This window comes from Manis javanica, chromosome 9 (assembly GCF_040802235.1).
Source record: "Manis javanica isolate MJ-LG chromosome 9, MJ_LKY, whole genome shotgun sequence".
In the NCBI taxonomy this organism is placed as follows: Eukaryota; Metazoa; Chordata; class Mammalia; order Pholidota; family Manidae; genus Manis; species Manis javanica.
Window position 1 is genome coordinate 101,097,749 of NC_133164.1, and position 17,242 is coordinate 101,114,990.

At 33.6% G+C, this 17,242-nt stretch overlaps 1 protein-coding gene across 13 annotated transcripts in view; it reads right to left on the reverse strand.

Moving 5' to 3' along the window:
• Positions 1–17,242, reverse strand: part of PIAS2 (protein inhibitor of activated STAT 2) — a 135,524-nt gene that overhangs the window by 103,898 nt on the left and 14,384 nt on the right. For 8 of the 13 annotated variants that reach the window (XM_073213006.1, XM_073212999.1, XM_073213000.1 and 5 more), the window contains exon 2: positions 161–635. In XM_073213006.1, coding sequence (XP_073069107.1) covers positions 161–635 — 475 coding nt within the window. The other 5 variants (XM_073213009.1, XM_073213007.1, XM_073213012.1 and 2 more) reach the window with 4 other exon arrangements.

Sequence of the window (17,242 nt, forward strand, 5' to 3'; positions counted from 1 at the left end):
ATTAGATTTTAGTCATGGCTGCCAATTTTTTTTATCCATACATTTAAACATTTGGTATTAATGCCTCATTTTATTGTATTATCAATAAATCAGTAATCAGTAATTGAAAGCCTCTTACTTACTCTCTTATCCAGAAGAAATTGATTTCTCTGACACTTACCTAAACTTGTAGGCTTGATGAGAACATCAAGGACATCATAAAAGGGCAAATTTTTTAACTGCACATCAGGATGGACCGGAGGAATTGGGGGAGATGGTTGCTGCATCTCAAATGTGGGCTTAGTATCTTGAAGCAGCACAGAACCAACAGGAGAGGACGGTGAGTGAGGAGTAACTGAAGTGGAAGGCAACGAGTGGATTCCAGCCACGGCCAAGTCAGGTTCTACAGGTGATGAGCTACTATCCAAATTGAAAACTGATGATTTGATTGTGGATAAATCAGAAAGTCCTTCAAGAGTCCGTGGATACCGGCGTCTATACAATTCTCGGATTTTAATCTGAACCGCAGGGCTGCAGCCACTCTTCAACAAATGCAACGCCCTCATCAGGAGGTCATGCTTGCGCCCACTTTTATTCCGTCCAGCAAAGCCTAGTAACACTTGTAATTCAGAAACCCTAAAACTAGAAACCATATTCTAAAAGAAAAGAAAAACAAAAGGAGATAAGCCAATAGTCACCCTCAAGCATATAAAAACCATATCTAAAATATACTGTAAAATCTCATTTTTCCAGTCTTCTATCAACTGGCAGGTACTAGTAAACAACACTTTCACACAACACTGAGAATCGTTCCTGTTTTATACAGCCACCACCACCTCCAAAATTACATTCATATTATGGTGTTAATTATGGTTTGTTGTACTCTTAATTTTGGTCATCTATATGGTCTACTGGTTTGTATTAGCCACCTCATTACCTGGTTATGCTCAAGTATAAACCTGTACCTGCTCTATAACCATGAAGTTTATAACCAATGAAAACGTTCCTTTCGAATCTAAGCCCCACCAATAATACACAATGTAATGTTTTCTACAGTATTATTAACCAAACAAAAAATTGATTTGTGCTAAACTAGATGCACAACTTCTGATGCTAAGTAGTAAATCTACAAAATAAAGACAGAACTGTGATCCAAAATCCAAAGAGCTTTTCACCCAAACTCAAATATTAAGGAACAACACATAAGAAAATAAGGGCAGTATTTTTTTATATTAAAGCTAAAAATCACCTTTCATTAACAGCAAAACTCCTAAAACAACTGAAATTTCCAGTTGACTATCCAATGAAAAAAAGATCTTTGAAGAGCAAGGAAATGAGTGGTCATAAATCTTGAAGGGCAAGAACTTACTCTTGGGTGTAAAATAGTTATAAGCAGTTCCTGCCTCAAATCTCACCACCTATTTATTCAACAAAACCTAGTAAACACTTTAAAACGCTTGTTGCCGCACAAATCACCTGCTTAGTGACTTTCAGACAATTCTGAACTCGGAGGTAAACCCACTTGGGTCAGATTTATAGGTACTCATGTGCCTCATCTAGCCAGAAAGAAGAGTAAGACCAGAAGCTGACTAAAAGCCCTTTCAGAAACTGACCGGAGAATAACTTTCCCACCCCCTCCTCCAGTGCCACACACTCCACCTCCACAGCTACCTGGGATTCCTTTTCAACCTAGTAGGTATGCAGGGGCAACACCTACAGAAGGCACTGATTAACAATAATTCTGTTTCACACTTTTAAGTCTCATTGATAGCCCAGAAGCAATTATTTAAAACTTTGCTTGGCCTCTAAATATGTTGGGAGTAATAATACTAGCTAGTTTTCTAAAATATAAACAAATTTAAATATATCAAAGTAATCTGCATGTACAAGCTATATCACAATTCTACTTCATACTCTGTATATTTCCATATTTCTTACTGCACAAGTCAGAAAATATTACATTGTCATCCCATAAACCATTTTTATACACACTCCATCAGTGCTGTCCAACAGAAACAAGAATCACATGGTTCTAAATCTTCTAGTATCCACATAAAATACAGCTTGAGTTAATTTCGGTAATATACTTTATTTAACCCAATGTACTGAAAGCATTATTTCAACATGTAATTAATGTCTGTGATTTAAAAATAATCAACTTTTTTAAACCATATTTTTTCATAGTAAGTCTTCAATATCCAGTTGTATAGTTCACACATATAGCAGATCTCAATTTGGATAAGCCATATTTCAAGTGCTTAAGAACCACATGCAGCTAGTAGCTACCACACTAGACAGTGCAGCTTTAAATCACACTCAGAAAACAATATACATCACAATGCCACAGTCATTATACTTCATCTCACTTCATTTCCTCCATTTTTTTAAAGTGAAGGTTCATTTATCTTACCCCTTTGCTACAGACAACAAGGACGGAAACCAAGAATATTCTTGGCCTATCTCGTGACACACCAGTTACAGTATACTCGTTTCATGCATAAAAAAGACTTATGATTTTCTGAAAATGTCTTCTTTGTAACTGCCTTCCCAAGCAAGAAATACAATGCATCTTTCCTGAAGTCTCCAGTCCTAGTAAATATTTTAACTGGAGTTGGGTTATATTACAGTAGAATAAGCAACACTGACTCACAGAGAACAATAACACCAACAAAGGCAGTCATACAAATACAAGTTATCTGTGAGTCTTTCTAAGGAAATCAAACTAACTCAGAATTGATCACTTTGCTTCCCTCCTTCCACTTATTTTCAGATATTTTTAGTTTTAAGAAAATTTGTTTTACAGAAATGACAAAATAGAACACGAAGTTACCCAAAGCTTGGCTCTCAAAAAGGCATTTTGGGGAGGTCTCCTATCACTTATTTCCAATGTCAGCTTTATTTGGCAAAGAATACTAATGCAATTGACTCTAGTAGCTATTGTAAATACAAAAAAAAAAAGATAAGGGTTTAGAACTATGAATATGGCATCAGGTATTCTGAAGCAAAAAAAGAAACCCCCTAGGTTTGGGGACTGGCAAAGTTAAAAAGAGCAGACAGGACAATCTTTACATTGCAAAATGCTGCAAAGATAAAGTACTACCAGGCACTAAAATACTGCCCAAAGATGATGGCTTTGGGCATCCATGGTGTCCTGTGGAAACTTCACAGCTGCAATTAGCAGATGTAGCATCAAGACTCAGGACCTTGGGGAAGTCATTTCATCCCTCTAGTCATCAATTTCTGTTTAAAAACAAACAAACAACAAAAACCCTCTTTATTTTAGCGTTTGCTACTAAGATTTCTCTAAGGAGCTTTCTAAGTCAAACTCTACAAAGTATGTTTTTCTTGGCAAACCTAGCTGGTTTCTATTTCTTCTTCACCCAGATAGGGTGAGCGTACTATGTAATGCTACCAAGAATAGATTTCAGCTATTGTTCTCTACCATCTGTTATCTACACCTTAGTATAAATTTTAATACAAATTTTTTCAAGTGGATTTTAAACAGTCCATCCAGATGCCTCCCAAAGTCCACCCTCTAATACTCCCATTACAACAGCTATATGCTCTACACAGAGGAATGCCCATAAGGAAATTAAACTACAGAGAAACACGCTGGCATGACTGATTGAAAAAAAATACATACATACACAGTCTGGATTTCTAAGGAAAAGCTAATAAAGACTAGAACTTTAAGTCAAATTTAAGTAACACAAAATTATAAAAAATTTTAAAGCCAGATAGAATATAACTGGAACATTACATATAGGAGTGAAGGCAAGTTGAAGGTGCTACGTTTAGAAAATACTTTATCAAGCAAGTAAATATGATAGTTACACATGTAATCACCAATGAATAAAAAGTATTTGTCTGACACTGCTCTTCAACTGTAAAACATGAGGTGGAAATTACCAAGAATAGCCCAGAATTTGGAAAACTCTAATAGGCTGTATTGTAGGTCCTTCATCTGCTATGATGTATAATATGAGGTAGAGAGGGGAGCTGAGGGAAACTGATAAATCACATTATTAATATTGTCTAATCCAAACTACAATATTAAAACAATCTACATCTTCATTTATAAGTAGGACTGGACAAAGAAAACCACCAGACATATAACCAATATATCAAAGGAGTGACCAAGCTGATGCTTATTAAAATGATACTCATAACTACTACCCATTTCAGAGGACACAGGAGGCCCTAGTTCCTGGCCCCGTATTTCTGTGAAATGGTGTTCTCTATAACTAAATCCCCTTTTACTTGAGAGACCTTACACTGATCTCTTCCTTACGACACATTGATTAAAATAATTCCTCAGCTAAAAAAAAACAAAATCGAAAATCAACTATTAAAATAAACTATAAAGAGAGTACATTTCAAAATCTCTAAAAGAAGCAAAAGCTTGGGAGAACATACCCCTAATTGCTTCTATTATTATACAAGAGTTTAAATAAATTAGTTCAAGAAGCAATAAAGTAAAAACAGAATAAACACATAGCCTCGAAAAGAGTGAAAAATTAAAGGGTAAAAGCAAGAAAACGTGAGCTAGAAGGCAAAATGCAGAAAAGTCTGTAAAATCAGGTCTAAAAAGGGAAAGAAAAATACTGTCTTAAGAATGAGAAAAAGAACCATAAATATAAAATCATTTGAAGAGAACAGTATATATAATTATATTCTAATAACTTAAAGGTATACACAAAAATTACTTCTTAGAAATATATATATTAATCTGATACAAGAGGTATATCATCTCTGTCCCTCTCCACTTCCAAAGCACCTACCCAGACAAGACAGCTTAATGAATTAATTTGACTAAACCTTTAAGGAAAAGATAGAAATCTGGTCAAGCTGTTCAAGAGAATAAGTCAGGAAGTTAAACACTTGTTAGAAGACAAACATGGAAAAATCAGCTGAAAGCAAAACCAATTTTTTTAAGTAGGTAAATTATTGTCTCCCAAATTGTAGTGGGGAATCCACTCATTCAAAATTTTAGTAAAAAGCCTGATGAACCAGACAGCCTTAGTATACCACCTATTCTTTCTCACTTCCCAGCAAGGACAGTAAGGAATAAGGAGTCTTTCTGTAACACACCATTATGTTTCCTGTGAGTATGGATACAAAAGGCCTAAATGAACCCAAATAAAGTTTAATCTAGGAAAATAAGAGTAGTTTAATAGAAACATAGCAAATTACTTGTGTAAAATAATCTCTACCTATCCTTAGAATCACATAGTGAAATATTTCTGGATAAAATTACAATTGATGGTATTTCCTTTAAAATTATTGGGGAGACCCCAAATAGCCAAAGCAATTTTGAGAAAGAAAAACAAAGCAGTAGGCACCCTGCTCCCTGATATCAAACTATATTACAAAGCTATAATAATCAGAATAGTAAGGTACTGGCAAAAAAACACACAAACAGATCAGTGGAACAGAAGAGAGTGCTCAGAAATAAACCTACACACATATGGTCAATTAATTTACAACAAACGACCAAAAGTATACAATGGGGAAAGAGCTGTCTCTTCAATAAATGGTGCTGCAAAAACTGAACAGTCACATGCAAAAGAATGAAACTGGACTGTCTTACACGATACACAAAATAAATTCAAATGGATTAAAGACTTAAATGTAAATAAAACTCGTGGAAGAAAACATAGATGGGTAAACTCCTTGACATACATAGGTGGGTAAATTCCTTGACATAGGTCTTGGCAATGGTTTTTTGAATCTGACACCAAAAGCAAGAGCAACAAAGCCAAAAACACCAAGTGGGACTAACTACATCATACTAAAAGCTTCTGCACAGGAAATGAAATCATCAACAAAATGAAAAAGCAATCTACTGAATGGAAGAAAGTATTTGAAAGTCATTTACCTAATAAGGAGTTAATATCCAAAATATATAAGGAACTCATTCAACTCAATAGTTAAAAAAGCAAATACAGGTGAAAAATGGGCAGAAAGTATGAACAGACATTCTTCCAAGAAGACATACAAACAGCCAAAAGGTGCTCAATATCACTAATCATTAGAGAAATGCAAATCAAAACCACAATGAGGTCACCTCACACTGAGTAAAATGGCTATTATCAAACAGACATGAAATAAGTATTGGAGAGGATGTAGAGAAAAGGTGCAGCCACTATGGAAAACAATATGGAGGTTCCTCAGAATATTAAAAATAGAAATACCATATAACCCAGCAACTACATTTCTGGGTATTTGAAGAAATGAAAATGAAAACTCAAGAAAAATATGCACCTATCATGTTCACTGCAGCATTATATACATAAGCTAAAATATGGAAACAATCTAGTGTGCATCAATGGATGAAAGGATAAAGAAGCTATAAAAAATACACATAAAGAAGAATGAAATCTTACCATTAGTGACAACATGAATGGACCTCAAGGGCATTATGCTATGTGAAATAAGTCAAAGACAATTACCATATGATCTCACTTACATGTGGAATCTTTAAAAAAAAAAAATCATAGATTCAGAAAATTGATTGATGGTTTCCAGAGGTAGGAGTGAGGTGAGGGGAGGGGAAAAATTGGTGAAGAGGGTCAAAAGCCAAAAACTTCCAGGTTTAAAATAAATAAGTCATGAGGATATAATGTACAGCACAGGGACTACACTTAATAATACTGTATTTTATATTTGAAAGTTGCTAAGACAGTCTTAAAAGTTATGTACAGCACAGGGACTACACTTAATAATACTGTATTTTATATTTGAAAGTTGCTAAGACAGTCTTAAAAGTTGTCACAAGAAAAAAGATTTATTTTGTAACCACGAAGGCCCTGGATATTAACTAGACATACTGTGATGATCATTTTGCAATGCACAAAATATTGAATCATTATGTTAAACACCTGAAACTAATACAATGTTATTATGTCAGTTATACTTCAATTAAAAGATAACAATATCTGAAACTTGAAAAAAAATTAATTTGCAGGGAGTAGGTGGGAACATACATGAAAAAAGATCAGAGTTCATAATTGCTGAAGCTGATCACTGGGTACATGGGGAATTCTCTACCTTTGTAAATTTAAGAATGTTTCCACTAAAAAAGTTTGTTTGAATAAGGGACACTGGTTGTAGGTCATATGGCACTCTGTACCATCTTTCCAACTTTTCTATAAATCTAAAAGTATTCTAGATTTAATTAAGCAAAAAATATTAGTTTTTTTAAAGTAGGGAAAAAGAGATCATGGTCTAAATAACATATCCTACGAAAGGAACCCAATCTCCTCGAGGAATAGCTAATTGCAGATCTGGGACAGAAAATGCACAAGATGAGACAAACATTTTTATTATACCAAAGAGCAAAGATGTTAACAAAGACTACTAGAATCTTATCAGAAGGGTACAGAAAACAGCCCAATAGCCAAAGACAAGACAAAAAAAAGCATCAAATTAGAACAATAACTGCATCAATTCAAACACATCAAATATACTTAAAAATTCTTTCTTCAAAATGATACTTAAAAAAAAAAAATTCACTGATCTCCTTTAGAGGATGTCGGGAATCCAACTCCTTACTCTGAAATTTGATAAAGGAAGGAAAATAATACCAAAAGATTTACTGGTTTAAAAAAAGTCATATGATTACCTGGATAAATGCTATAAGGGCATCTGATAAAATCCTATCCATTACTGATAAAACCTCTCAATAAACTGGAATATAAAGAAACTCTGTTAGCATGATAAAGGGTAGCTATCAAAAATCAATAGCAAATATCATACTTAAAGATGAAATAGTAGATCATAAAGACTTATAAAATATGTAAAGGGTAGCTATCAAAAATCAATAGCAAATATCATACTTAAAGATGAAACAGTAGATCATAAAGATTTATAAAATATGTTTGTCATTCAAAATCATTCCAGAGAGCCTAGACAATAAAATTTTTAAAGACAATAAAGTTATAAACATTTATAATTTACAAATGACATGAATTTTTATTTTGGAAATATAAGAGAATCCACTGAAAAATTAGACCAAACAGTAAGTCAACAAAATGTGCATTTTCTATACATAAACTAGAATTTCAAGTGACTCCAATATTTTAAAAAAACGCTACAAAACATAAAAATATAAAATGCAAAGACATAAACTAAAAAATTTGCCAAATACTACATTAAAAAAAACTCACAGGACATAAGGAATCCTGGAAGAAATTAAGGACTAATCATGTTACTAGATAAAATCAGTAAACACTGGGAAGATGTCAATTCTCCCCAACTTTATAAATACAATTAAATTCCAATAAATGACTAATGAGTTAGAGAGCGTGACAGATAAAAACTTACAATAAACAATTAAATAAAATATATAATATGGCAAGTGGTGATGAATGCCATGGACAGAAGTAAAGGAGGGAAAGGAAACAGGGAGCAAGAGGTAGAGGACTGTCAACATTAGAGAGGGAAGGTCTCACTGAGAAGGTAACTAAAAGAGTAAGAAAGCACCAGATGGATATCTGAGGTAAAGTATCCCAAGGCATAGGACTCAGCAGATGCAGAAGTCGTGAGGAAAGCATGCCTAACACACTGAAGAGAAAGTAAAATGCCCTGAACCAGAATAAACTAGAAGAACAGATTAAGATAGCAGAATGACACACAAAGAAAATGACAAACCTAAGGAGGGAGATGATTATCATAAGCAAACATTTACTGTATAAAATTACAGTATCACATTTGTATGGCTAAAAAAAGGCACAACAAAACTACTGGACAATAGCATGCTTGTAAGTTGGCAGAGTTCCAAGCAGTCTTAAGTATTCTATAGGTGAACAAAGCAAACAGTAATTTTAGACTTACATACACTCATTAAACTTTCAATAAAAAATTCAAGAAAATTTGTTGTTCAAGAATCTGTGAGAAAGTTTTTTTAAAAAGGGCATATAATTTCACAGCTAGTAAAATGGGGAAAACATGAGAAACAAGGAAGGAAACAATGAGCCCAAAAGAGCAAGAAAACAAATTGGGAGACAAAACACAGAAAAAGTACAAGAGTACAAAATGAAGTCAAACATAAATGCAAATATATCAATAATCCCAACAAATAAAAATGAAATAAACTCTCCAATTAAAAAAGCAAGATTAGGAGCTTTCACTACAGACACAACTGACATTAAAAAGATAATATGGTATTACTAAGAACAACTCTCTACAGGTGAATTTTGCAACTTGAATGAAAAGGACCAGTTCCTTTAAAAATACAAACTACCAAAACTCATCCAAATCTCACAAATATCATTTGAATGCCCCCCCCAACTACCCAGGAAACTTAATTCTTAATTTTAAAGTTTCCAAAAAAGAAATTAACAGTCTTAGATAGTTTCATTGGAGAATTCTACCCAATACTTAAAGAATTACCACCAATTCTCTATCATTTCTTCCAGAAAACAGATGAGAAAATATTTCCAAATTCATTTTATGAAGCTAATATTACCCCAATACCAAAACAAAAGACAGTACTAAAAATAAAACTACAAGCCAATATCCCTCACAAATATACATGCTAATGCTTCACAAATTAGGAAGTATTATTCAGCAACATCTAAAAAGAATTAGACACCATAACTAAGTAAGGTTTATTCCAGGGATGCAAGGCTGGTTCAATGTTAGAAACCAAAGCAGTATACCTTTTTAGTAACTTGAAAAAAAAAAGAAAAGAAAATCACACAATCATATCAATCAATGCAGAAAAGGCATTTAACAAATTCAATACCCATGCATGATAAAAATTCTCAGAAAAATAAGAATATAAGAAAACTACCTTGACTTAATAGAAAGCACCTACAAAAAATACGGAGCTAACATGTGATTGTATATTAATGATATCAAAAAAAAAAAAACAAAGCTAATATATATAATGGTGAAAGACTGAATGCTTCCCCTAACACTGGGGATGCAAGGATGTCTACTCTCACCAAAATCAGCATAGTGCTGCAAGTTCTACACTGGAAGTAGTGGAGAAGAAAAGGAAATAAAAGGCATACAAGTGGAAAAGAAAAAAATAAAACTGCCTTTATTTGCAGATCCCAAGGAATTTACAAAACAACTTCTAGAACTAATAACTAAGTTCAGCAAGATTGCAGGATGCAAGAACAATACACAAGTATCAATTACATCTTTATACACTAACAAAGATCATGATCTAACAAGAAATTAAAGGACTCGTGTGCTGAAAACTACAAAATGCTAATGAAAGAAGTCTAAGAAGATCTAAATGAATGGGTTCTCCCTGGATTGAAGACTCAACAAAATAATCACATTAGTTTTCCCTAAACTGATAAACATATTTAACACAATTCCTGCCCAAATCCCACAAAGACTTTTTATAGATACAGATGATATTATTCTAAAATTTGTATGGAAAGGGAAAAGAACTAGAAGAGCTAAAACAATTTTGAAAAAGAATAGAGGATTCAGTCTATGCCATTTCATAGCTTAGCCCAGTAATCACAACTTAGTGGTATTAGCAAAGAGAGTAAAAGGTAGGGTCAATGAAACAGAATAGAGAACCCAGAAACAGACCTACACAAATATACCCAAATAGTTTTGCACAAAGATGCAAAAATAACTCAATGGTTGAAAGATATCTTTTCAACAAATGGTGCTGGAGCTGCACATAGATAGACAAAAAAGAAAAAGAACTTCTACCTAAGTCTCACATTTATAAAAATTAACTCCAAGTAGATCACAGAATAAATGCTAGAATAAAGCTATAAAACTTTTAGGAAAAAAACAAAGAAGAAAGTCTTCAGGATCTAGCTAGGGCTAGCAAAGGGTTATTAGACTTCACACTGAAAGCAAAATCCATAAAAGGAAAAATTATACATTGGACTTGACCAAAATTAAAAACCTGGGCTCTACAAGACCCTGAAAAGACAACAAGCTTGAAGAAAAAATTTGCAAACTATATATTCAACAAAGGGTCAATATCTAAAATGTATCTAGAACTCAAAACTCAAGGAAAAAAAATCTAATTAGAAAAAGGACAAAAAGACATGAAGAGACATTTCATTAGTGGGGATATACAGATAAAAAATAAGCACATGTAAATATGTTCAGTATTATTAATCTTAGGAGAATGCAAATTAAAACCTGAGATATCACAAGATACATACCAGAATGGCTAAAATGAAAAACAGTGATAACATCAAATGCTGACGAGGATGCAGAAAAACTGGATCACTCCATACATTGCTGGTAGGGATGTAAAATGGTACAGCCAATCTGCAAAACAGTTTGGCAAGTTCTTTAAAAACTATATACACAGTAACCATACAATCCAGCAATTGTACTCCTGGGTATTTACCCCAGAGAAATGAAATTTATCCCAGAGAAATGTTCACAAAAAAAACCTATGCACAAATCTTTATAGCACATTTACTCATTATAGCCAAAAACGATTAACAAACAACCCAGATGTCTTTCAATAGGTTAATGATTAAATGAATCCATATCACAGAACAGATCAGCACTAAAAAGGAAGGAACTGTCAATACATATAATATGGATGAATTTCTGGAGAATTAAGCTGAGTGAAAATAATGGAAAAGGTGACAAAACTGTATGATTCCAGTTATGTAACATTCTCTAAAAGACAAAAATTACAGAAATGAAGAACAGATGAGTGGGTCCCAGAGATTAAGGGAATGGGAAGGAAATTGGTGTGGCCATAAAAATGACAATATGAGGGATCTCTGTGGTGATGGAAATACTCTCTATCTTGATTGTGTCAGTGTCAATATCCTGATTGTGATATTGTACTACAGTTTTGCAAGATGTACCATTCAGGGAAATTTGGTAAAGAGTACATGGGATGTCTTTGTATTATTTCTTACAACTGAGAGTGACAATTATCTTAATAAAAAATTTTGAATTACTACGACCAAGAATATCAGAGCAAATATTTTAAATTCAATAGCATGATATTCACAAGAGATTAAAATAAAAGAACACAGAAATATAGGGGGAAATTTTAAAAATTAGACAAAATTAGTTGACCAGATAAAAGTATGATAATATCAAACAGCAGTATTAATACAAAAAGCATTCCCAGACATAGTCACTACACAGAGTGAAAGTTTCAATTCAAAAGGAAAATATAATAAATTTAAACTTTCACTTACTAGTAACAATTTAAAAACATATTAGAAAAATTGATAGAACTGCAAGGAAAACCTGGAAATAAAACACCACCACCTTTCCAGTTAGAGATTAACATACTTTTACTCTCTAAAAACATGAAGATTTAAGATTTAAGCAACAAACAGCCTAACTACTGGAGGTATATAACATTGTGTGTCAACAACTGGAAAATACACATCCTCTTCAAGGACAGACAAAAATTATAAAAACTGATCACCAAGTCTCAAAATATTTCGAAGGGTTGATATCAAACTCATCATGCTGCCGAACCACAACACAATTACAGATTAATAACTAAGGGAACTTGCATATGTTTGGAATAAAAATTCTAAGTAACTCAAAAGAATTCACAGTGGAAAACAGAAAAACACAAGTGAAAAAGAATGAAAATACTGCACATCAAAACTCTGTAAATGCAGGGAAAGTAATACATAGAAATTCATGGTCTTAAGTGCCTATGTTAAAATGCTGAAAATAGTAAGCAAAGCATCCAACTTAAGAAAAGAGAATAGAAATAAACCCAAAGGAAGTATAAGGAATGAAATGAAGAGCAGAAATTAATGAAATGGGGAAGGATACATTGAAGAGCATAAAATAGACAAAAATTTGATGCTTGTGAAGTCCTGAAATATAAGCAAACTTTTAGCTTTTATAACTGATCAAGAAGACATTTTAAAAAAATGATCAAAGAGGTACTATAGGTACCATAAAATTAGATATTAACAACTTACTGTTATAAATTCAAGAATATGAACAAAATGGACAATCACCAAGACCAGTTTGAAAATTGACAACATGAACAATCCTATAACCAAAGCAACTCAAGCAGTGGTTAAGAAGTCTCCCACAAAGAAAACACCAGTAACAAAGAGAGTTCTACCAGATACATAAAGATTATTCTAATCTTACATAAACCCTTCCAGAAGAAAGTACATACACATATTTTTCAAATTGTAGATCAATGTTACTCATTTTTAGAGGCAAAAATCCTAAATTAACTATCTCCAAACTGAGTCCAATAATGGAAAAAAGAGATCAGGGTTGACTTTATACATGGAACACACGGTTGGTTTAAATATTAGCAAATTAGTTTATTTTACCATGTTAACAGGATATAGAAGAAAAACATCCTCTGAAAAGATGCAGAAAAAGCTCTTGATAAAATTCAACATCCACTCATAATTTTTAAATTAGCAAACCAGTAATATAAAGTAATATCCTTAACCTGAAAAGATTATCACAATAAACCTACAGCAAACATCATACTTAACTGTGAAACTCTGAAAGCATTCCCTTTAAAATCAGGAACAAGATCAGGATGCCCCCATCACTGCTTCTATTCAACATTGTACTGGAGGTCCTAGCCAGCACATTAAGACAAGAAAAAGAAAGGAAAAAAAGCATAAGAATTGGAAAGGAGAAAACAGAGAGGTCATTAGTCACAGATAGGTCTATCTGCACAGAAAATCCAAAAGATTTTTATAGTAATTTTTCACGATTAGAAATATAACAAAGTTGTTACACAAAGTCAAATTGTATTTCTATATACCAGCAAGGTAGAAAATATAAAAAGATACTAATCATGATTTGATACAAAATAAGGTCCCTAGAAGTAAATCTAACAAAATAATTCTAACACTTTAAAGAAAATTATAAAATTTTATGAGACACTGTAAGACACCAACATAAATGGAGATGACAATGTTCATGGTAAAGAAAACTTAGTAACAGTTCTCTGCAAACTCCTTTACAAATTCAATACATTTTCCATCAAAATCCCAACAGAATGTATGTGTATGTACCACATAACTTAAAAAGGTGATTCAAAAATTATATGGAAGAGCAAACAGCCAGGAGGTTCCCTGAAGAACAACAAGCCAAGAGGACTTGTCTTACTTCCATATCCCTCAATGACCTCAGTAATTGACTAGACCTTCAGATCAGCAATCCCTGTGAAAACTTAAAAACTCTGAGTATGACATAAAAAAAAAAAAAAACATGTCTGAAGGCATAAAGAACCACAAAGGCAGTAAGGACCTAGGAAACCAAGGCTGTGAAAAGTAGGGAACCCTAGAAAATGGTGTCCAACATTTGATGCCTCTTTTACCCTGGAGAAATCTGCCAATGGGAAAGGGCAATGGATAGGTTGAGAAGTCAATCAGAACTTTGAATAGACTTATAGGGCTAGGAAACTAGAAGATATTTGCAAAATACAACCTGCAAGGCCTGGTATCCAGGATATATAATGAGCTCCCACAGATCAGCATGAAAAAGACAGACAGTCCAATACAAAAATGGGCAAAAAAAAGTAGCAAGCCACGGAACAAGTGATATCCATTAAGTATATTAAAAGGGCCTTGACATCATTACTCAAGGGAATGCAAATTAAAACCACTAACCATCCACCAACAAGTCTAAAATTAAATGGATGGACAAGAAATAACATGGAGCAACAGGAATTATATTATCCTGCTGAGAATGAACAAACTACAACTACACACAATATACAGGAATCTCACAAATTGAGAAGGAAAAAATGAGACCAAAAAAAGTATGGATACAGTTCCATTTATATAAGGTTCAAAAGACAGGCAAAAATAATCTAATCTGTTAAAGTGAAGCCAGTAGGTCTCTTTAGGGTATGGAAGAAAGGGGACTCCAAGGAAGTCTCTAGGGTGCTGGTAATGTCCTAGTTCTTGACCTGCAGATGGGTGTATTAAGAAAATTCACCCACTTGTGTCATAATCTATATACTTCCTATATGTATGCCCTTTATCAACAGAAGTTTTTCTTTATGGAAGTTGTTACAAAGTTACAGTTAATTAAAACAATATGATGGTTAACATAGCCTAACAGACTAGAATCCAGAAAATAAAGTGTAGAGAGATTCAATTGTAGAATTATTACAAGTCAGTATTTAAAAAAAAAAAAGCCTAATACAAACATGGGCAAAAGACATGTACAGAATCTCAGAAGGAAGAACTATATTATCAGAATAGTAAAAGATGCACAAACTCATTAGCAAAAGGAAAAAAATGTAAAAACTAAAAGGCAAAACCTTTTAAAGGCTGATAAAAATGTTGAGCAAGAAAGCTAAGAAATGAAAACTTCTGCACTGATGGAGGGAGAAAATACTAATACAATCATTCTCTTTGAAAAATAATCTGGGATTATCCAGTATTACTGAAGATGCACATATCCTTAAATCCCAGCAATTCTACTTCTAGAATATCTACAGTGAAACATACAAATAGTCACACTATATGAGATCAATAGAAATTACAAATATTTTAGTATCAGTTCAGGTTAGACCATTTGACAAAAGTCTACTGAAAATTGATCAAAAAACTTTTTTGGCATTTTCAGAACTTTCTGGATTTCAGAATGTGAATATAGGGTATTGGGGACCTTTAATAATAAAAAGGAAATGACAAATTTCTGAGAGAATGGATAAACTGGCATTCATACAAAGTATAATGATAAACAACAAAAAGCCCAAATACATACAGAATTATTCCATTTGTATTAAAATTTAAAACACATTAAAAAGCTTATATATATGTGCATATATCTATATAATCTCATATATCTACATAATGTGAACAAGATCAGGGAAGGGAAATCTGCCAATCAATGTAATAAGCTACTTCTTTAACTCAGGTGATGAGTATGCATGTTTACTTGTACCTTATCTATTCTAAGTAATTTTTTGTAACTATTAAATATTTACACAACAAAAATTAACATGATAGATGCAAATACATAAACCACTACTACAATTACATTCAGAGAATTGTCTCGAGAACTTTTTAAAGGAGTTAGTATCCTCAAAGAGTACAAGGTATTTATCCCCATAAATCAAGGACGGGTTGCTATTTAAAAAAAGAAGAAAGTTAGAAAGAAAAAAAGAAAAAGAGGACAAAGCTCTTATAAATTACAAATGTAATTATTGAAATAATTTCTATAGAAAAGGTCAAAGACAACATGAAGGAAACCTTCCAGAGTATAAACAAATAAAATGCCAATCTAGGAAGTCCAATATTCAGCTGTCAAGAGAAAACAGAAAAGGGGAGAAAAAAATTATTAAAGAAATAGAAGATAGAAATCCCTGAGAGGGATTAAAGATGGCAGCATGCGAGGTGAGACAGTGGCTTCCTCCTAAAACCACACATAATATGAAAATATAATTAATACGGCTAATTCTGAAAGAGCAACAGGAAAGAGGGCTGCGCCGAACTGCATACACCTTGAGAAAAAAATAAACCTCACGAAACAGAGTTATGTACCAAAGCCGTGGCCCGGTGGGACACAAGCCCTTCCCCCACCCCAGGTCACCAGCAGGAGGAAAAGAAACGGAGCGGGGAGGGAGTGGAGGCCTGGGACTGCGGAATACCTAACTCTGGAGATCAACTCTGGGAGCACAAACCTGTATTTCATGGTGCTTTCATGGTACTCTCGTGATTAGGGGGTTGGAAAGCTAAGACAGGCAGAATACCTAGAGACTGAGATTCCAGCCACTTGTGGAAAGCAGGGATCCATATCCAACAGCAGTGGAGGCAGGCAAAGCAGCCGGGAAGCAGGAAACAGCTCTTTCCTCCACCCAGGCACCCTTGCTGCTCCCCTGGGACCCAGACATTGCTTGAGGGCCAGAGCAGCTCCAGACACTAGAGCTTTTGGACACTAGAGTGCGCCATATACAAACATGAAATGCCAAAGAAACCTGGTGAAAAGTAAAACTATGAATACAACACCTGAGAAAGATTCAAATGAAATTGACCACATGAATCTTCCTGAAAGGGATTTCAAAATAAAAATCATTAACATGCTCATGGAGGTACAGAAAAATATTCAAGAACTCAGGAATGAATTTTGGTTGGAGATCCAACGTTGAAGAGCACAACGCAGGGTATTAAAAGCAGATTAGTATGGTGGAGGAGAAAATAAATGAAGTAGAAATTAGAGAAGGGGAATACAAAGAGGCAGAGGCACAGAGGGAAAAAGGATCTCTAAGAATGAAAGAATAGTGAGAGAACTGTGTGATCAATCTAAACGGAACAATATTCACATTATAGGGGTACCAGAAGAA